Source organism: Chanodichthys erythropterus, chromosome 21, assembly GCF_024489055.1.
Source record: "Chanodichthys erythropterus isolate Z2021 chromosome 21, ASM2448905v1, whole genome shotgun sequence".
Taxonomy (NCBI): domain Eukaryota; kingdom Metazoa; phylum Chordata; class Actinopteri; order Cypriniformes; family Xenocyprididae; genus Chanodichthys; species Chanodichthys erythropterus.
Window position 1 is genome coordinate 24722943 of NC_090241.1, and position 23681 is coordinate 24746623.

At 35.8% G+C, this 23681-nt stretch overlaps 1 protein-coding gene across 1 annotated transcript in view; it reads left to right on the top strand.

Moving 5' to 3' along the window:
• The first annotated feature begins 219 nt into the window (after window positions 1–219).
• oca2 (oculocutaneous albinism II) overlaps window positions 220–23681 on the top strand; it is an 88019-nt gene continuing 64557 nt past the window's right edge. Inside the window, exons 1-11 of the mRNA XM_067374287.1 lie at window positions 220–449; window positions 6766–6861; window positions 9993–10166; window positions 11631–11688; window positions 11825–11897; window positions 12441–12601; window positions 13888–13970; window positions 14283–14436; window positions 20979–21050; window positions 22058–22123; window positions 23579–23635. Of these exons, the coding sequence (XP_067230388.1) occupies window positions 220–449; window positions 6766–6861; window positions 9993–10166; window positions 11631–11688; window positions 11825–11897; window positions 12441–12601; window positions 13888–13970; window positions 14283–14436; window positions 20979–21050; window positions 22058–22123; window positions 23579–23635 (1224 nt within the window). The remainder of the gene's footprint in view (window positions 450–6765; window positions 6862–9992; window positions 10167–11630; window positions 11689–11824; window positions 11898–12440; window positions 12602–13887; window positions 13971–14282; window positions 14437–20978; window positions 21051–22057; window positions 22124–23578; window positions 23636–23681) is intronic.

Below are 23681 nucleotides of genomic sequence, written 5' to 3' on the forward strand. Positions count from 1 at the left end.
ACGCAATGCAGTTTTGAGTCTCAAATTTTTTCTTTCTATTCAACATTATTTTATATGTAGTTTAAAGAAGTCTCTTACATTTTAATCTGGAAATGTAAGTCTCAAGACCAGTCTCAACTGCTAGTTACCATGAATATGACACCTATGCTGTATTAAAAGATTATTTGACCTAAATGTGCCCCTTCTCCCCCAGTTGCAGTCCAGTGTGCTGGTGTGAAGATGTACCTGGAGAATAAGAGTAATATTGAGGTGGAGATGTCTCAAACTGGAGGCCAGGGTCACTCCAGCAGGGTAGGCACCAGAAAGTCTGACACTGTGGCTGGGAACTTTGATGAGCTTCGCCTGCTGGAGGGATTCTCTGAGAAAAGAGAGACACAGAAATTGCTGCAGGCTGCAGCCATGCCCTCGGGACACTGCATAATCTACACTGACGTCCATCAAGAGGATAGGTAGGAAGTTCTTGGGTATTTGATATATGGTATATGACTGTCAAATCTGACTTCCGTTAAAGGGATAGTTCACGTTTGAATTAAAATTCATACATCATCATTTACTAATTTTAAATTTTTCCAAACATAAAATACTTTCTTTTTTTTAAGGAACACAAAATAATTTTTCAACTGTTTTTGTCCATATAACAAACGTCATGGGATACAAAACAACATTGGATCCCATTCACTTTCATTATATTGACTGAGAAAAAGAATGGAAACATTTTTCAAATAAGTCAAGTAAGAAAAATTGATTTAGGCCATCAACAGTGTTGGAGAAAGTTACTTTTAAAAGTAATGCATTAGAATATTGTGTTACTCCCTAAAAAAGTAACTAATTGCGCTACTTAGTTACTTTTTATGAAAAGATTTCTCTTAACATAGGGACGGGAGAGGTGTCACAGACAATAAATGGGAACACAGATTAAATAATTACTTATTTGAAAAAGTAACTCAGGTATTTTGTTGTAAATTTAAAAGTAATGTGTTACTTTACTAGTTACTTGAAAAATTAATCTGATTACATAACTCGCATTACTTGTAATGTGTTACCCCTCAACACTGGCCATCACAAAGTCAAAATTACAAGTGGGAAAAATCTAAACTTTCTTTAAGCCCAGATTTTCCAAATTGGTGTTGTGTCAGTGAGAAAATATGGTGGATGTAATATATGCAGCATCTATATTGATGGTAAATTTGTTGAAACTAAATTTATATAATTGTTTCATTTAAAATAAATCTAGCTACGTTGCATGAACGCAATACGATAGTATTGTACACTTACAATAAAACAATTCAATTTACAGCACCTTCATAAATAAAAAAAAAATCATACCTGATCCCCATTATTTATTTGCCTTTTTTAAATAGAAGTAAAGTAAAAAAGGTACATTGCCATCTTGTTCCAACCAAAGTAACTTGAACGCACCTGATGGAAATAATTATGAAACTCGTAAATACAAACTTCCCAGGAGGAATTGAGTGTACTGTACTATATGTCAAAGATGATTTGGACAAACAGGTAGTCTGCCCCAAACACACTCAATTGGTTGACCCAGAAGTAAAGCACAAACAGAACAATGTTGTGCCACCATCACAGTGTTTACACTCTTTAGGGAGATCAGTCTATGTATGACTTGCTTATAGTTGTCTATGCACATTAACATGTGGTACGAGAAAGCATTTTAACATAAATAAAATAAAATGCGTCACCTTTAAAATATGTTTCTGAGAGAAATCATTAATCATAAAATCATTAATTTTATGAAAAGAATCCTAATGTAAAATGTGCTTTGCAAATTCATTAACATTGCACTACTATTATGACTGACATTCAGCTGAACGCATTTGGCATATAAGGTCCTTAGAACCCTTTGTGAGAGCTTTTCTGTGTGAAACAGCTGCTAATCGACTCTAAAGAGGATTGGTGCTCACGTGTGGAGTCACATTATTGTAGTAACGTCATTTCAAATGTGTGTATATGTGGGAAAAAATGTGTGTGTGAGATGGTACTGAAGAATATGGCGATGGGGGTCTTAAGCTTGTGGTTGTGACACTTTCGGATTAGACACTACAGTTTTCAGCCATCACGTGGTTAATTGTTAGTCAGGCATGAGATCAGATCTGCTTCTACTCTCGTGACTGCTCTCCTGCAGGAATCCTTTAATGATAACCACTGCTCTCAATGAAATCAGCTGATCACATCACACAACACATCACAAAATATGCATTTCAATAGTTGTTTGTTCTCTCTTTCTGTCTTGTGGAAAATATTCCATATCTAGAAAGTTTCAATAGTTGTTTGTTTTCTCTCTTTTTTCTGTTCTATGAGAAATATGCCATAGTTTGTATATAACTACAGCAAATTTCCAATAATTCGGTGTTGAAAACAACTAGTATTTTTGTGGGTATCATGATGCATTTTTTCAGAATTCTTTGATGAATGGAAAGTTTAAAAGAACAGCATTTACTGTATTTAAAATAGAAATCTTTTGTAATGCTGCAAATGTCTACCTGAAATGCAGTTGAGTGTCTCCAGTAGCATTATTAGACTTGTATAATTAGACTTGTATTCTAAGAGGATGGTAGGTGTCCCACTGGGTTATGTACCCCCCCCTTCGTTTCATTCTCATCTGGACCTCACACACTCTGATCCAGGCACAATAAGAGAAGGCTTTACTTCATTTATAAATCCTGCATTCGGTGAGCTAACATTTCAAATCTCCTCTCCGTTGTGTAACTGCAGAGAGAGGGATTAAAGGCCTTGAAATATCCTGTCTAATCTCCCTTTTGCCCAAACTCAACACCAGGATATATCCTGGAGGCCATGGCTATTATGTCTTGTCTGGAGCACACAGACACGCACACACACACACATCCCCTCCCAGCTGTTTGCAGTGAACAGAGGCATCGGTAGGGGTGGGTGAGTTGTTTGAGTCCTCTGTAATGCTAAGCAGCTGAGGTTTGGGATTTGCCCAATGATGTGTTAGAATTGGACTGGGATTGACTCTATAGTCTGGCCTGTGCTGAGCAACATTGATCTATTCTGGCATTCTGCAAAGGTCTCTCCATAACTCACACACACAATCTCAGAGCCAATTGAAGAGATAAGAGGGACTTTACCCATTTAAACTGTCATTAATTATGACAAACAGAATTTTTCACAATTATTAGTAATCTGAAGAGGCTCCAGTAATTAGCCTGCAGAATTCTTGGGATTTCCATCTGTTCTATTCATACAGGCCAAAAAATATCAACACTGGTGTTGTCTCTGAGCAATAGCTGAGAACCAATCCTTTCACTTACCCTTCTTCTTCGTGAGACTCATATTGATTTTCCTGTTATTTACTATATGAGATGTGAAATGTTTGCTTTATGACTACAGTAAATCAAGATGTCCTTGTCTGAGGAGGTTGAGAGGATAAAGTGTGATTACCAAATGAAGGAATGCTAACAGTGGCTCAAATTATATTGAAATTTATTATTATGGTACTACAGTTTATGTGTACCATATTAATATAATTTATACTTTTTTATGATCCTTACATTGAAAAGCCATTAAAATGGTAATTATTGATGTATGCCATATACAGAACAATTTAATTTTAATTCATTTTAATTTAGGAAGAACAATTAAACATGTAGCTGAACTTTAGCTTCTTTAGTTTTACAATAAGGTTCCATTTGTTAACATTGATTAAATGCATTAGTTAACTTGAACTAACAATGAAAACACTTCGTAAGCATTCCTCAATCTTAGTTATTGTTAATTTCAACATTTACTAATACATTATACATAATACATTATTGTTTAGTTAATAATACTTTATATTTAAGTCATTTTAATGGAAGAAATCCACAAAAATTAGTTTAGAATTAAACAATAATTGGCAGACCTCCTGCTTGACTGCCATGGAACCCCTGTTCTAGACTCAAGAGAAATGCAACTGTGAAAGACATTAAGGGCACATATACTGTATGTGGCACATTTCACTAGAAACAACTGATTTCCTGGGTCAGGCTTTATATGCATTATATTCCCCATTTCTTTAAACTTGGAGGACATCTGATATATGACATGTGTTAAAAGATAAATACATTAAAATCATGAGACTGTGGCGCTGACTTTTGTGGGGATTCATGCATTACATGAACCTGTCACTGGCACAGATAAAGGTAACTGTTCACACTGGTCCCGGGTTCAAATCCCGGACGAGCCCCCAAACTGTTAGATCAGAATCTTAATAATAGGTAGAATATTTGTAATTCCAGTCATCAGTTAAGAAACAGGCACCTCAACCCCTGTGATGTGTGGCAGCAGCAGTGCGAGGCCTCGGGAGAATGACCAAGCAGACACAGATCAAGTGTGGTACAAAGCATTCTCAAATTTATTCAGGAAGAATGGTCATATTTATAGACATAGGTCAAACAACAATCTCCAGGATGGCTTGAGCATCCAATCATACAACTTAAAAACCAAACCTTACCATGTATGGCATTTCAAGAAATATAATAGCAAATAAGAAATGTATGTGCGTAAATGTGTGTGTCTTCAACTTCTGGTTGTGTGTGAGAGTGTCGGTGTGTCCAAGGACTACTACTTTTTGTTTTGGCTAGGTAGGTACATGATGTACACAATGGAAAAATCCCAAGATACAGAGAAAGTCAAAAAGTGAAGCCCAATAAATAAGAAATTATTTAACAGTAACAAAGCAATTGTTTGATTTATTTCATTGTGCCACTATGTTTTATAGCATGTAAACCAAGGACAGAACATTATTTTAGTCTTCAAGGCCCGGTTAAGCAGAATGATGTTGTCCTTAAACCTGTCATAACCACGCCACACTATTGCCTCTGTGAATCTGCACACCACCTGATGCCCACATTCACCCTGACAAGTTATGAGGTGTCGGTTAAATTATCAAGACAGCCTGCCTACAGACAGCTGTAGGAGGACACAATGGATCAGAAGGATGACTTATACAATTGCTGTTAATCTTTTGGACATGTAACCTGTCAGGGCCATGCACAGACATTTTGGGGGGCAGGTGCTCAAGTAAAAAAAAAGGGCACCCTCTCATAATTAGGCTAATATATATAGTGGTGTGAAAAAGTGCTTGCCCCCTTAGTAGATCCTTAAAGATCCTCAGTAGACCAAAAAATCCTCAAAAGCTACACATCATGTTGAGATTCCAAGAAATTCAGGAACAAATGATAAAGAAAGTAATTGAGATTATAGATAAAAGGTTATAAAGCAATTTCTAAAGCTTTGGGACTCCAGCGAACCACAGTGAGAGCCATTATCCACAAATGACGAAAACATGGAACAGTGGTGAACCTTCCCAGGAGTGGCCGGCTGACCAAAATTACCCCAAGAGTGCAGTGACGACTCATCCAAGAGGTCACAAAAGACCCCACAACAACATCCAAGGAACTGCAGGCCTCACTTGCTTCAGTTAAGGTCAGTGTTCATGACTCCACCATAAGAAAGAGACTGTGCAAAAATGGCCTGCATGGCAGAGTTCCAAGACGAAAACCGCTGCTGAGCAAAAAGAACATAAAGGCTCGTCTCAGTTTTGCCAGAAAACATCTTGATGATCCCCAAGACTTTTGGGAAAATACTCTGTGGACTGATGAGAAAAAAGTTACACTTTTTGGAAGGTGTGTGTTCCGTTACGTCAGGCATAAAAGTAACACAGCATTTCAGAAAAAGAACATCATACCAACAGTAAAATATGGTGGGGGTAGTGTGATGGTCTGGGGCTGTTTTGCTGCTTCAGGACCTGGAAGACTTGCTGTGATAAATGGAACCATGAATTCTGCTGTCTACCAAAAAATCCTGAAGGACAATGTTCAGCCATCTGTTTGTGACTTCAAGCTGAAGTGAACTTGGGTTCTGCAGCAGTACAATGATCCAAAACACACCAGCAAGTCCACCTCTGAATGGCTGAAGAAAAACAAAATGAAGACTTTGGAGTGGCCTAGTCAAAGTCCTGACCTCAATCCTATTGAGATGCTGTGGCATGACCTTAAAAAGGCGGTTCACACTCGAAAACCCTCCAATGTGGCTGAATTACAACAATTCTACAAAGATGAGTGGGCCAAAATTCCTCCACAGTTCTGTAACAAACTCATCGCAAGTTATCGCAAATGTTTGATTGCAGTTGTTGCTGCTAAGGGTGGCCCAACCAGTTATTAGGTTTAAGGGGCAAGCACTTTTTCAGACAGGGCCTTGTGGGTTTGGATTTTGTTTTCCCTTCATAATAAAAACCTTCATTTAAAAACTGCACGTTGTGTTTACTTGTGTTATCTTTGATCAATATTTAAATTTGTTTGATGATCTAAAACATTAGTGTGACAAACATGCGAAAAAAAATAAAATAAAATAAAAATAAAAAATCAGGAAGGGGGCAAGCGCTTTTTCACACCACTGTATATAGGCTACAACAAATTAAATTAATTACATATTGTAGAACAGCTTTAAATTTAGTCAGAGACAAAAAGGGCAGGTACATTTATGTTATGATCATGTAGCTTAGAACTTGTTTGACATGTTAAACCAAGATGATAGTGCTGTAAAGATGACTAAGAAGAGACCAAAAGGAAGAATGACTTTCAGATCTGCTCAAAGACTTTTAGTTCAATTTATTTCGGCTGACTGTTTTTATAGTAGAGTCATTAAAAATGGATGCCAGGAATTGATTTCTAAATGTGGCTGAGATGTTATTTATGACAGACATCATGCTCGGATTTAATTTTCTCTCCTTGTTTCCAGGCACAGCTTCAGCATGGTAAACCTCCTGAAAGGCAAATCCAACCAAGCCAACCACACAGAACGTTCACCCCTTCTTACATTACCCAAAAATGACAGGTGAAACTATGTATATTATTTCCTAGTTAGTTTCACAATATTTCATTTTTGTTATTTTTTAGTTCTTGTTTTTTTCCCCTTCTGTTCAGCAGTAAACAATTCAATGAAGGTTTGTAAATAAAAAATAACCCACTGGAACACATACTTCATAATAACTTTTTTTTTTTCAATTCAGTCATTTGCAGTCATTATATAATGCTTTGACAAGATCTGAAGTTGAAGTGCATTCATATACCAAACTGTACTATCAAAATGTAATGGCATTTCTGCCTATTTCAATATTTATTATTCATATGTTAATTGTTATACAATTTCATATTCTTTGCAAGTTATTATAAAGCATTAATCAATCGTACACATGGAATTTCTGCATCTTTCTTCCAAAGTTGCAGATTCTAAAGACCTGTTGACTTTGCTTTTGTCAAGGAGGCTACTGCAGAACAGCTGTATGAATATTACCTAGGGTCTTTAATTACTGACCTTGTTCTCATTCAGTAATGAGAAAAAGTGGCTGTGTGACCTTCATTTTCAACAATTACTTTATATATTGCCAGGTTGAAGGCAAACACAGTTCCTTACATAATGTATGGCATTTTGATATCATGAAGTGGTCTTGACCTCTATGTACTTCTTAATTAAACCAAACACTGCCTGCAGTATGCTATCTGCACTCTCAGTTGTCAGGCTCTATAATAATCGGGAATGATTCCAACAGACAGAATTTTTCACAGCACAGTTGCTTAACCAGTCAGGGATATGTTATTATTAGACATTTTATTTGCATAATAATCTCCAATTTTCCATTTAAACATTTGGTATTTTTATTTATTTATTTATTTATTTTTTGTGGGAAGCAACTATAATAGTTCTTAGTTCTTCAATATTTTTGTCATTTTGTTTTTTGTTCTGTTTCCTCAGCATGTGTCCTTGATTCACCCATGCATCCCTACCAGAACTCTAAAGCCAGTGATTTTTATGTAACATTGTTTGAAGAGTCATAGGCATAAGGATTACACCTGTATCTAATTTTGTTTGGATGTCCCAACAAAATGTTCTCTTCAATGCTGAATATTGCTATTTTCACTAAATTTTATTTTATCAGGTACAATAAGAAAATCTCATATAAAGCAGGATTGAGTAGGATAAGCCTTCTCTCGTTGCTAATGAAAATTCAAATTGAATCAAACACAGGATTTTAATGTATTCATTGTTTGTCTATGTAAGGTCAAGTTACCTTTATTTATAAGCACTTTAAATACAGATTGTTTCAAAGCAGCTTTACAGTGATAAACAGGAAAATAATGGTTCAATTATGCAAACAGATTTCAATTCTGCTATAAAGCAGCTCTAAAGTTCCATTCAATAATTGTGTGTAAAGTTCATATGGAGTTCAATTCATCATAAAGCAGCTCTGGAGAAAACAGTGATGTCATCGTCCAGCTCAGTGCAGTTCTCATCCAATAGTGTCAGTGTATTCAAGTCATTAATATTTCTGAATATTAAGTGTCACAACTAAGAAAGCCAAAAGGTGACAGTGGCAAGGAACCCAAACTCCATTGGAGACAGAAATGGAGAAATCTTGAGAGAAACCAGGCTCATTCTCCTCTGGGACCCTTATTGCAGTCTTCTCAGCCATAAGGTCGGGGCCCAGTAGGCTTTTTTTCTTTGAAGAAAAAAAAAGTGATTCCCCCAGTCTTGGATATATGAGGTCAAAAAGGTTAATAACCACTGCCTTTATTGCTTTTTGAGATCGGCCTATAATAACATATAGTACCATATTAATGTATTTATAAAACTTTGTCATAATTCTTAAATTGCAAAGCCATTAAAATAAAATGTTTTAATGTACAGAGTAATATACGTCACATTATATGGTGACACTTTATTTGAAGGTGACAGTTACACGTTACTATATGAACTTATAGAAATAATAGTAAATTATGCATAATTACAAATAACTAACCATAAACCTAACCCTAACCGCAACTCTATAGAGTACATAGAGTTAATTAATATTACTCAGTACTTATGAGCAAGTACAACATAACTATGCCACCTTAAATTAAAGTGTAACCCATTATATTTTAATAATGAAATACTTCTGCACTTCTTGCTGTATTTAGCTTATTGCTATACTTAGCTTCTTGCTGTAGTAGCTGTAGTTAAATTAAAATTCATTTTGTTTAACATAATTCAGTTTTTCACACATTAGTTTGATATCAAACAATTGGTGGGCCCCCCTACAGTACCGCCACAGACCACTGCTCTGCGTTATCATAACAGTCCTCTGAGATCAAGGAGCCTACATGCAGTAAACTGTTGTCATAGTCCTAATATGGCTGGCTGCTATCTGCTGCCCTCAGTAATACATTTTTCATTTCTTCTGTAAGGCAGTGAGCTGAATGCTAATGCTGCTAGCGATTATATTGTGTTCTCAGTTGGAATAATCTATCTTGCTGCCTATAATCAACACAAAAACCTCTAGTTATGCCTAGGAACTTGTATCCTGTCTTGGCATGACTTCGCCAGAACTGTGTAGCATAACAAGCTTTTAACACCTTTCGTTGGTCTTAATCTCTGTCATGTGGCTGCTATTAGCATTTAGATGAATGATCACTTTCTACCCCTGCAGAAGTGAATCAGCCATATGTTTTACTTTGAATTATAGTAAAAGTAAGCCTAGAGGTTGTGGATTTTCACAGCTAGCCTAAAATGTGAAAATAATTTGTAAAGTGTTTTATTCCTGTGCAACTTGCAGCATCGAGTGGGACTCCAAAATGAATGATTGTTTCAAACAGGATTCCCAGGCAGGGTTGCCAGGTTTTCACAACAAAACTAGCCCCATTGCTACTCAAAACTAGCCCATTCACATTCCAGGTGGTAAAACACACTTTTTTGGGAACGTTCCCCTGGTAGAAATTCGCATTCCAGGAGCTAAACATCATATGTAGCTCCTGTTTCAGTTTCAGTTTTTTAATGTTTCAGTTATTTTGGGTCGCTTCAACCCGCGGACATAAAAACAACCCACGGCAGCAGTGTAAAAGTAGCCCAATTCCACGGGAAAACAAACAGAGCAATATTTTGCAAGCATCACAGTGTCTAACCCATTGTTTTTATACTGATTTATGCAGTATAACCTACATGACGCTGCATGAGCCCAGCCTGGGGTCTGGAGAGGAATCATGGGAGGCTAGCTCTGCTGAATTGGAGAGGAGGTGCAGGCTTGGCAGTGAGGTGACCAGTCTGTCCCACATCACATCCGTGGAGAAATGTGAACATTACTTCAAACTATCATCCCCCATCAGGTATGGCATACATTGAACCATTCAAACCATTCCAAATTTGGGGTCAGTTAAGATTTTTTTTCATTTATTTTTTTGGGAAAGAAATTAATAATTTTATTCTGCAAGGACACATTATATTGATCAAATTTATAATGTCACTATTTTTACTATTGCTGTTATTTTGAACTTTTGATTCATATTAGTATTCATTTTCTATTCATCAAAGAATCCTGGCAAAAATGTATGACAGTTTCCACAAAAATATTAACTGTTTTCAACATTTATGATAAGAAATCTTTCTTAAAGGGATAGTTCACCCAAAAATGAAAATTTGATGTTTATCTGCTTACCCCCAGGGCATCCAAGATGTAGATGACTTTTTTCTTCAGTCGAACGCAAATTATGATTTTTAACTGCAACCGCTGCTGTCTGTCAGTCAAATAATAGCAGTGATTGGGAACTTGAACAATAAGAGTCGAAAAAACTTCCATAGACAAATCCAAATTAAACCCTGAGGCTCGTGACGGCACATTAATGTCCTAAGACACGAAACGATCAGTTTGTGCGAGAAACCGAACAGTATTTATATAATTTTTTACCTCTAATACACCACTATGTCCAACTTCGTTCAGCTTCCGGCTAGTGAGGTCGGATCGCGCTCTGACAAAGGAAGTGATGTCTCGCGCTCATTGAAGTATATGGGCGAGACATCACTTCCGTCAACAGAACGCGTTTTTTGACCTCACTAACAGGAAGCTGAACGAAGTTGGACATAGTGGTGTATTAGAGGTAAAAATTATATAAATAATGTTCGGTTTCTCGCACAAACCGATCGTTTCGTCTCTTAGGACATTAATGTGTCGTCACGAGCCGCAGGTTTTAATTTTAATTTGTCTAAGCAAGTTTTATTTACTGTTATAGTTGAAGTTCCCAATCACTGCTATTATTTGACTGACAGACAGCAGCAGTTGCAGTTCAAAATCATAATTTGCGTTCGACTGAAGAAAAAAAGTCACCTACATCTTGGATGCACTGGGGGTAAGCAGATAAACATCAAATTTTCATTTTTGGGTGAACTATCCCTTTAAGGACCAAATCAGCATGTGACACTGAAGACTGGAGTAATGGCTGCTGAAAATTCAGCTCTGCCATCACAGCAATAAAATACATTTTAAAACAAATTTAAAAAGAATATAGTTCTTTAAAATAGCTTCTACTGTGTTTTGGATCAAATAAATGCATCCTTTGTGAGCATAGGGCACTTTTTTCAGAAATATTGAAAAATCTTACCAACCCCAAACTAACTAAAGTTAAACAAAGTTAACAAAGCTGAGTAGGATAAGGCAGAAAGTATTAAATGGTTGTGCAAAGCTCTTTACCGTAGCTCTAATTCAAAATCCCCTCTGTTAACGACTGTCTGGGACATTAACTGTGTTTCTGTTGCAAAGTAGATGTCATAACAAGTGCCTGCATTTGCTTTTACAGATATTGCTTAAGGACAACAAAAATCTTCACCATCTTCATCATTGTTGTTCTCTGTTCAGTAAGTTGTACAGACCTGATCAACATTATGAAGTTCTTTTGTAATGTAGAATAATATGATTCTATTACTTGCATAGCTCAATTTTTATTTGTCTGCCTTTGTGACACTTTGAAATAACTATATTTATTTGAATCAGCTGTTTTTCAGTATGTATCCTGACAGGGAGAGCCCCTGGAGGATGCTGGCAGTCTCATCTACTGAGAGTTTCTGTATCCTCACCATTTGTGTACTTTAGGGAATCTGCATTGTTTGGCTTTGCTTTGACTAGATAAATAAGAATCATTAATGCACAAGTCAAATATTGTGATGATGCGTGCCACTGCGCTAACTCCTCAGACCCTGCAGGGATTTTATATTTGGTTCGGAGATTGCACTGAAGGGCTGCGCTAATTCATTTCCGTTTCTGTGACAATCTCACCATCTGCTATTTACAGCGGCCTGTGTCATGGTAACAGTCTTGCCTATGACTTTGTGCATAACAACAGATCTGCCTGATACTTGCGGCAATCTGTGAGTCCTGCAGAGATGTAGAGATGAATGTGAAGAGTGAACAATGCACTGAAGTGCTGCAAAGTACCTTCTGCTGGTGGGAGGGAATTGTCTGTCCAAAATGAAACGATGGCCAGCTGACATCTGTTCGTGAAACTCTTCCAAAACACTCGGGTTAATGCTTGATGGATATTTTGTGTTGTGTATTTTCTTTTATATCCCTAGTCCATGGAAGTTTTCCTTAACCCAAATGATCACTGTAGCCACAAATCTTACTGATTTTCATGACAACTCCCTGCTGAAGCTGCAGGTTGGTGGGCCGTTTTTGGGAGGGATGGAAGCAGTACAAGAAGCCCAGGAGTATATTCTGATCCAGGTGGAGCAGACTGAGGAGGCGGGGCCTCGCCGGAGAAGAGCTCAGCAGGTTAGAGTTGTTTTCAACACAGCCAAAAGGAACAGTTATACACTTTATCTTACCAGCAGAATAAACTATTATTTAATATAGTTAAAGACTCAATGGGATGACCTTCACTTGTGGTTACTATAGGCACATTCCACAATGTATGGCAAGCAGACAGTGTCAAAATTATTTTTGTCTTAATTTTGAACAATATATCTATTGTTTAATAAATTCAAACCAATCAAACTTTTTTTTGTGGATCATTTCACTTGAAAAGTGTATTTATGCTTTAGTTTAGGGTGTTAGAATGTTTTATGTTTTTGAAAGTCTCTTATGCTCACCAAGTCTGCAATGATTTGATAAAAAATATAAAACCAGTTAAAAATATTATTACAGACTGTAATATCCTTTAAAGATTTTATTGTTTTAAAATGTCATTGATTCCTGTAATGACAGCTGAATTTCAGCAGCCATTACAGTCTTCAGTGTCACATGATCCTTCAGAATTGATACTAATATACTTATATATACTTAAATATTAATATTATTTGGTGCTCTATGAACATCTCATTATTATCAATGTTGAAAACAGTTGTGCTAGTCAATATTTTTGTGGAAGCTGCAATATATTTTTTCAGGATTCTTTAAATAGAAAGTTGATACAAAAGAACAGCATAAAAGTAATTTCTTAATATATATATATATATATTACTAACCCCAAACTTTTGAATGGTATAATATAATGTAATGTAATGTAATATATAATATAATATAATGTAATGTAATGTAATGTAATGTAATGTAATGTAATATAATATAATATAATGATGTAATGTAATGTAATGTAATGTAATGTAATGTAATATAATATAATATAATATAATATAATATAATATAATATAATATAATATAATATAATATAATATAATATAATATAATATAATATAATATAATATAATATAATGTAATGTAATGTAATGTAATGTAATGTAATGTAATGTAATGTAATGTAATGTAATAAGTCTTAAAATATGTATAATAATATATATATACAAATATGTCTTTAAAATAAATTCCACTTTTTGGTATAATGTTTTGTATTATATTGTTTATTATATTGTTATATTATTACATTGTAGTATATCATGTAAAGTCTTTTATACATTTTAATGTGTCACTTATAAGTATCCAAATACTTTTTGAGGCTGCTGTATGTGAAATATAAATAGCAAATATTTTCTTTTCTCAAATAGTCTTTGTGGAGATTATTCTAAACATTCACAATATAAACGGTAAGATTTTTCCAACAGGTGCTTTATAACTGGACAATACCATTGCATTCCCAACGAAGTGACCAAATTCTGAGAACAAGGACATTTGAAATGGTTAGCAGGTACGATTACACATTCCTCGCCACACAAGATCAGCACAAATGCATTAATGAACTGGCAAAGGCTGGACCAAATGCAAAGACATTTCATGCTATACAGTACTCATTATTGCATCTGCTGGATAATGCAAATGTAGAATAATCTTGTCACACAACTGTCAGATTTCAGATTTTAAGTTAATCACATTTTAAATTGCACTTACAGTTCAGTAAATGTGATTATGTGATAATATGGGTTTTGCAGTAGTTCCTGTCATGGTGTGTGCTTTAATGTGTCTCCACCTCTGTAATCTGTCTCTTTGTCTTCCCCTCAAGCACTCCTATTCTGATCAGTGTGCAGGCCTTTCTCTTAGACAGTCAGGTGGTCCCTCTGTCCATGACTCACCAGTCGCTCTATGTAACCGTGGAAACACAGGTGCTTATCGCTGGATTGATCCTGGCAGGAGTCTATGTGCTCATCATCTTTGAGGTAAAATATGAGGTGTCGGTGTGAAGACATTCTTTTCACACTGCAAGATAATCAATTCAATGGTCTTTCATGACTCATCCCATATTTCATCCCCATAAACAAGATCATCGTGGCTGTTTTGCCACATTGACTCAGAGTCGACTGAGGTTTGTATGTACATGTCTGTGGTCTTTTGTAACTTCTCAGGAGGAGTAGAAGTCACAGTGGGTAAAAGTTGAGCTTGCAAATCAAGCACTAATCTGATAAGTCCTGAGCAGTGGCTATTCATGATTTTTCTTTGTACCACTGTTGAGCACTAGAGGTCACTGGGCTCTACTAAAGTTAATGGGAAGAGATTTCTACTGGCCCAGGCCCACACAAACTGATTCCACCAAAGTATTGGATTTTTGGAATATCTAAAACCGATGTATGAATCGAAAAGTGGATTTAGCTGGTCATATTTTATTGCAACACCAAATTGTGTCGGTCCAAATGTGAGAAAGCAATTTTAATTTTTCCTTTTAACTTAGATACAGTTTTAAGCTTTGGAACAATTTTAAATGGAGAAAAGTTATGAGGCAAAGTAAAGGATTCTTCTGCATTATTTCTAGGGTCAATCATCAAATAAGCAATTTTGTGACACTGACCATGTGAACTCGTGTGTCGAAAATGTTAGATGTCCCTTGCTTCCATTGAACCTTCAAATCTTGCTGATATCATGAGTCATCTAGTTTTGGACAAACTTGTGGAGTTCATGCAGCGTGATGCTGTCAATCAGAGGGACATACTGAATAGTAAAGCATTCTGTCAAAATTGTATTAAATAGAAGCATTTTCATTAGACTCTTTTGGATCTTATTGTAGTAGTAGAACTCAATTTTCTGGTCTCTTTCGCTCATGTTGCCTGAAATGGCCAGCTCTCTTGTGAAATGAATCATTTCCATTTTTATATTTATTCAGTTTTTGGTCACTATATATCTCTGTTAGTGTGAACAGCTCTTAAGGGATGTAGATTATTACAGAGCTCACAGCAAAACACTCCTCCACATTTTTAACTTCCTCTTCTCCCTGTAGTGCACACTTTTTAGAGTTTGCGAGAAAGCTCCGTTTTAGTGTGGCTCCAGGGGGACATGAGGGCAGAGGGGACCTCCCTTCTTAATTACATTTATTTCTTCAGGAGGGACAACATGCTGTGTGTCGAATAGTTTAATTAGGCCTTTGTGAGAATGCTAATGGAGACACTGGGGGCCCATGTTTCCACTTTTACCGAAACACGACGTTTATACTAATGCTTCATAAATATGGCTACACTATCTTCAAGGTGCTAAGAAAATATACATTCTGTTTTTAAAATCAAACTAATGACTGCATTTTATGCTGATTAGGTGCTTTTAAAAAAGGGGTACATTTTTTTGAGAACAGATAACAGGTAAAGTTCATCAGATAATCATGACTGCTTTATTATATTTTATAAAACGGTTAGTTCCTGTCCTTTATTCTGATTGGTAAATAGCTGTGTTTTATTCATGGTAAAACACGACTATGACCGCTTCACCCAACGGTTCTGTGTATCACTACACAACACTCTTAGTAACCACTCTTAGCAACGTAAACTGTTTGTTCTCAGTTGATATTGTTCATTAAAGCTTACTGTTTTATGGAGAAGAGTATTGTGAGAAAAGGATCAAATGAGCGGGTTTATTACCTGCATTCAGATTTAGCATTTTCCTTCAGGTCAGTCCTATGTTCATAATAAAAACATAACACCAACATAACACCAACTGTTACGTAACAGTCGGGATCATTAATATGTACGCCCCCAATATTTGCATATGTCAGCTCATGTTCAAGGCATTAGACAAGGGCAGGATGTCTGGATGTGCACAGCTGAATCATCAGACTAGGTAAGCAAGCAAAAACAATAGCGAAAAATGGCAGATGGAACAATAATAACTGACATGATCCATGATAACATGATATTTTTAGTGATATTTGTAAATTGTCTTTCTAAATGTTTCATTAGCATGTTGCTAATGTACTGTTAAATGTAGTGAAAGTTACCATCGTTTCTTACTGTATTCACAGAGACAAGACTGTCGTTATTTTCATTTTTGTAACACTTGCAGTCTGTATAATTCATAAACATCTTCATTCTTTATAAATCTCTCCAACAGTGTAGCATTAGCCCATTAGCCACGGAGCACTGTCAAACTCATTCAGAATCAAATTTAAACATCCAAATAAATACCACACTTACGCGATTAGACATGCTGCATGACGAACACTTTGTAAAAATCCATTTTGAGGGTTATATTAGTTGTGTGAACTTTGTTTATGCTTTTTAAGGTAGTCGCGATCTCGGGGGCGGGGAGCACGAGAATTTAAAGGGCCGCGCACTGAATTGGCGCATATTTAATGATGCCCCAAAATAGGCAGTTAAAAAAATTAATAAAAAAAGATATATAGGGTATTTTGAGCTGAAACTTCACAGACACATTCAAGGGACACCTTAGACTTATATTACATCTTTTGAAAACGCATTCTACGGCACCTATAAAAAAAGCAAAATAATCTTCTAATGGTGTAAGCAAAATAATCTTAATCCAAACTGAAAACAAGATTATATATCTTATTTTTGGTTTGAAATAAGATTATTTTGCTTACCCCATTGGCAGATTATTTTGCTTGTTTTAAGGAAAAACTCACTTAATTTTTACTTATTTTCCCTGAAAACAAGAAAATAATTTTTACTTGTCAAGAAAATACTACCTGACTTAAGAACTTGAAGATATTTTGAATTGAAACAAGACAATAACTCTTAAGTAAGAACAGCATTTTTTGCAGTGTAGTCAAAGCATTTGTCAGTTGTGTCTTTTTCCGTGTTCACAACAATTCAGTCTTTTCAATATAAAAGTCTTCGCTATTGACTAACACACTCATAAAGACAGTCTTTGCCGTCATCTAATGGCGTAATAACGTAACTTCTGTTGCTGTTCACGGTCAGGGACTATTTTTTTCGGCGGAAGGAAGGCTTTTAGTGAAAGTTTACTTCATGAAAGTTGCAATGATACATATTTTTTGCTTTAATATTTGTAAAATTATAAAATTTGTGTGGTAACCGTTTTATAAACCGTTTTTCGTGTCGTGCCTAACAACGCCCTTCAGCCATGACTTATTCAGCCTCTCGTACCTTATTGCTTTTATATTATATTATATTATATTATATTATATTGCTCTGAGACCATTGTTGCCAATTGGGCTACTTTTACACTGTTGTTTCGGGCTGTTTATTAGTCCACGACTTGAAGCGATACTAACCCCCCCCCCAAAAAAAGCACTCTTGCTCATGTGTTATCAAAACTATCATATGATATAAATGTAAGACAAAAACACATACGGGGTTCATACATTTCATATTTTAATGGCATAGGCTTCACACAGACAGCTGTTACCCTACATCATGCTCATAACTAAACTGCATGCAATATAAAAGGACTTACAGGTTAGGGCCAGGGCAGACATTTCAGTAGAAGCAACATAACACCTAAACAACACTTGCTCACATGGTCCATCTTAGTCTACATTTGTCTACATTAGTCTACATCTTCATTTATACTTCTGTAACTTTTTGATCTTGGTTTTTAATACTTGGAAACATAATCACCGTTACCCAGTCCATTTAAAATAAAAATATTGCTGCTTCTCATTTATTGATCTGAATGGCAAATGATATAGCACACATGTATGTGTGTGTGCCAGATGGAAGGTGCAGCTGCCCAGACTGTGCCCTCATAATCAGCTTTTAATAGACTGCTGAATCGAATGATATAATACAGTACTGGACATTGAACTTCAAATGCCTTGGACCACTAGTAAAAATGCTCCTATTTAGAATTTTTCAAATCTAATATCATTTTTTTATAATTACATTATTACCATAGCAATTTGAGTGAAAACAAATTAACATTTAAATGACTTTCAAAATGTCTTGCTATTTGGTTTGACCTACCTTTGCAGCACTTAAGTTTTTTGTACAACCTAATGATTGTGTTGATGCATGATTTGAGATCTTCAAAAGAGAGTCTTGTGTTTCAGTGGAAGCAAGAATATCTGTCATGATCAATACCCTTTTGTATGAATGAATGAATGAATGAATGAATGAGGCATTTATATAGCGCTTTCATATGTACAACTCTACACCCAAAGCGCTTTACAATCTTATCAGGGGTCTCTCCTCATCCACCACCAGTGTGCAGCATCCACTTTTGTACAGAGGAGTTCACATGGTCAGTGTCACAAATTGGCTAGTTTGATTAGTGGCGAAGTATTAGTGCAGAATCTTAAATACTTCTTGTTTATTTTATGTCATAACATAAAACTTAGTTTATTTCCAAGTAAAATAGATTTGATTTGCATTACAGATTCCACAGAAGTCTGTGGTCTCAGACATTAGGACCCCATTGTAAATAAGGATGCATTTGTTGTATTGACCCGGCCTGTTCATCCTATCTGCCTTGCACAGCAGCTTGGTGATAATCCTCAGAGCTGATCTAGAATCAGCACTCTGAAAACTACTTTGATTAAAAGGGCTCAGATGGTGAGTTTCATCAGCAACTATGATAGCTAAAACTCATTTGCCCCAAGAGAGGGCAGAACCTGAAATCTGAGATATATAATAGTATGATGTGCTTATAAATATTAATATGCCTTAAAAGATTCATGAATAATGCATTTTCACAATCTAATTGCAGATATCTTGTAAACATTTTAATAATGGCTGATAGATTATTCCTAAATTAGACTAGAGCAGCAGTTTCTCAGTAACTGGGCGGCTTTTGGCATAAAACTAACATTACATCTCACACAGGCACATTTTGACATTTAATTTAGCCATAAACTGTTTCTTGGCCTATAATTAAGAGTAATTGGTTTAAATCACAAAATAGAGAAACATTAGTCTCAGAGGATACGTTTTTATGCAAAGCAACACAATGTATATCCATGTTGCTGATTAATTCTGCTCAGAAAGCAGTGTTCAACCATTTATCTTAATGACCTGTTTTAGACTTACAATCACAACATTGCACCAAGTGTTCTTCCCCCTCAGGGAAGTTGTCGGACTGACACAGATTACTTGCTCCTTGGAGACTGGAGTCATTAGCTGTTAGTCTGCATGCTATGTAGTCATTGTCCTTCTTTCGCTCTTCTAGCTGATTACACAGTCTTGTAATGACTGCTCCATCTTGCCACATGACACCGAAAGAGGCGCATCAGACAAAGTTTGATTCAGGTGTCCCAGTCAAGTGCTCTCACCAAGAAAACAGATGCTGAAGATGCTGATATCTGACCGTGCACTTTAAGCTGGTGCATTTAGTCCAGAGGGTGATTGAAATGCGGAAAATCAGAAGATGCTGTCGCCTGACGCATATCTATTGTGGGGCGTAATTTATCAATTGATTATCAGAGTGCACAAAAGGGTCAGAATGAATTTAATGTAAGAAATGAGGTGGATTAAACAGCAAAAGAACAAAAATTAAGTGTGGGGAAGAGGGTTATTTGGCATTTTGAATCAGCAAATTTCTTCAGTTGTCCAACATATTTAATAGTGTTTGTTGAGGCAGGAATCACTATTACTTTTCAAAGCAATCAGACAGGATTTTTGCCAGGAAGGTGATAAAATGGCAAGAAAACCACATTGGCTTTTATTCAGGGCATAAAACAATTTTTTTTGCTGCTAATGGCCAGTGACTTAAGAAAAATTACCAACCAAATTTTTACCAGCCATAACACAAAAACAGGCAGTTATTACACTAAAATTTTAGATTATCCTTTGTTGTTTGGTTACAATTTAAAAAGCAGACACTATCAGGGTTATTAGGATTCTGTCACTTTAAGACTGAATGTACACACGGATCATGCGTTTTGTGTTCACTTAAGGCATAACCGACAGTGTTTACTAAGATACTCGCAGAGACTGGCGTTTTTGACATAATTTTGAATGAATTTGTTCATTGAAGTGCAGGAAGGCATGAAAGAGAGCTCAACTTCACGCATTGTCTGAGAGACGCGGCTTTCAGGTCGCACGCTTCGAATGTTAAACTTCCTACACAGCGCGAAAGTAACAAATCCCCTTTTGCATGTTCCAGCACTTGAATATTTACATTGGAAAGGCTGAAACTTTCGTGATGTTGAAGCACTGACCCCTGTACAGAGCATAGTTCACATTTGTTCATGTTCATGTTGTCACAACATTGCATTGTTAGAATTCAAAAAATTTTTACTGGCCAATTAGCGACTGACAACTTCACTCACCAATTCCAATTTTTACTCACATTTGGAGCTTGGCAAGGCCCTGCATATATTTAAGGAGAACATAATAAAGAGACTTTGGGGTGAGATCTTTGAACATCCTAACAACCATAACATGCTTAAATCTAGTTTGTGGTTCATTGTGGCTGTTATTATATGACAAAAAAATGTAGTTATTACTGTACTGAAAAATGTTCCTCGACCTTATTAATTAATTAATTATTATTATTATTTTTTTTTTTTCTGTGTTTGCAGATTGTTCACCGCACTCTGGCTGCAATGTTAGGATCCCTGGCCGCTCTGGCAGCACTGGCTTTCATTGGAGATGTATGTTTGGATTTAGAGAATGTTATTTATTCCAATGACTGCAGTGATGGTCTTTAGTTTTATTAGCTTAAAAAGTATGAGAGCACAGCAACATTCTGTCATGTGCAGAAGTCTGCATTAATAATATATAGTGGTAAATTTAGATTCAAATTACAGAGCATGAGCTTCATATAAAGATATAAAGATAAAAAAACACCTACATTTACACAATTAAGTAAATCGGACTGGGCCATTTCACATAAATGGGATATCGGCAGTGATTGCACTGATTTACTCTGTGAAGCATAAGATTGTGAATAATTTAAATCTTGACTTTCTCTCTGCGGCTCTACGAATTAGTTATTGTATTACAGAAATTGGATATAAGTACATTATTTGAGCACAAGTGAAATTACTCAGTGCAGTTCTGTTTGTTTGATAGATGGAGTGCCCTTTAAAAAGACCCAGAGCTCTGTAGTCTCAAATTTTTTTTTGTTTGTTTTTTAACTAAACTCTTTATGAATTCTGAACTTGGTTGGTTGGTAAATACTCCAGTAATCATCAGAATATAGCTTGTAGACCACTGCAAAAAAAGGAAAAATAAAAAACCCCAAAAAACTTTAAAATGTACTTAATACAACTTCTCAGGCAGAACAACACTTTTTTTAAGTTTAAATGTGTGTGTATGTGTATGTATGTGTGTATATGTACTATATATAGTTGTTTCAACTTAATATTCAACAAAAAATGTGCTGCTGCCTTCAAATTTTAAGTTTAGTCAACTTGAAAGATAAACTTGTATTAAATGAACTTCAATATTTGTGTTATCTCAAGTTAAATCATGGGAAGTTATTCTAATGCCAAATGTTTTGTTGTGATGGCTAATTGTAACATTATATATTTTTTTTTATCATAATGGACACCACTATTTCAAAAATTCAGAGAACCCAGTTACTGTAAGTCTGGAATGTTCAAATTCTCCTGTGTATCTGAGATGAGCTTCTCATTCCATTGTCTCTTTACAATAGAGGCCGAGTCTGATGACTGTTGTGGAATGGATTGACTATGAGACACTTGCCTTGCTATTTGGAATGGTAAGTATAATTCTAACAGGTCTATAGTAGCTCCCTTGCAGCTTTTTTACTTAGTCAACATGTGTAGCAGTAGTATAGTTAGTATATATTAAATATACTGTAAAGTCACAGAAGGGCTTTTTCAAATGAAAAAAGTAAAAAGTTAAAATCTATTTATTAATGGTGTACCATTTGTGCTATGATCGTGAATGATACCTCAAATCATGTGAGATATTGAGAAGTGGTGTGTTGTTACTTTTAGATATGTTTGGAGTTCTGAATTTCTACTAGTGGATGATAAAATGGGCAAAAACTACCATTGAATATTCTATCTGGAATTATCTAAGCCAAATCAAGCAACCATAATGTCTGCTAGACTAGGAGGCGGGCTCTTTTCATTTGGGACATTAAGGAACCATGCAGAACACCCTAAAAACATCCTAGCAACCACATAGCAGCAAGTTAAACCCACTCAGAACACCCTAGAAACCACATATCAACACATTAAAACCATATGCAACATCCTAGAAATTGTATAGAAACTGCATAGAAAAAATGCATAGCAACCACCACCATGTTTTCTTCAGAAAAAGAATCTAGTTATTTAATTCTTTCAGACAGCATTAGAACCTTGTCTCTGAAGTAATAAAATGCTGTTGGAGAAAGATGTTCTGCTAAGTGCTTGACAAGCCCCTAATCCAACCCCTAACCTGAACCCATATCAGCCTCTCAGGCTGCTCAACCTGACAGGCACTTAGTGGGGCAACTGTCTTTAAACTGCTGTTAACCTATAGTGCTTCTTTTAGAAAGAGTTCTTTAGGGTTCTGTGATCATTTATGGTGTTTCTTTGCATCGCACTTACTTTGCAGCAGCAGCACACACGGTTGATTTTAGAACATGTGAAATGTTTGTTGGGTATGGCTGGTTGTCTGCATATGACATTAGTCCATATTTTACATGGTAGTGCAACAAAATGTGACCAAAACATACGAATACAGATTAAAAACGCACAGCCTCTCTAATATTATTGCTAAAGTGCCACCCTTTTCAAGATCTCTGTTTGTTCAGCTGCTGTCTCCATGGAAACAAATACGTTCAATCAGCCCTCATCCAAAAGACTACATGTAGGAGTATGTGAGGAAAGGCATAAAAGAAAATCAGAGACTGATGACAGAAAATGAATCACAGCATCTGTCAATTTTAAAGACTGAGTATGAAACGTTAGCTTTAATAAACTCAGACATATTAATGTTTCTCTTTATTAATTTTCTAGATTTCAAGGATGTCTGTTTCTGTATCTTAGGCACAAAAAAAAAAAAAAAAACGGAGGATATATGTGGCATGAAATTGTGTGAGAGACCATGCGTGTGGCATTTGAGACGTAATGTGATTTTATAGCAACACATGTGGCAGTAAGCGCTAAAAATAGAAAGCATGAAATGTTCAATTCTCATATCCCTTACTATTTACTTTCAGATGATACTGGTGGCAATATTCTCTGAGACTGGTTTCTTTGATTACTGTGCAGTCAAGGTGAGTTTTCTCAATCTTTATGTTGTACATGCTTGTTTGTGATTTA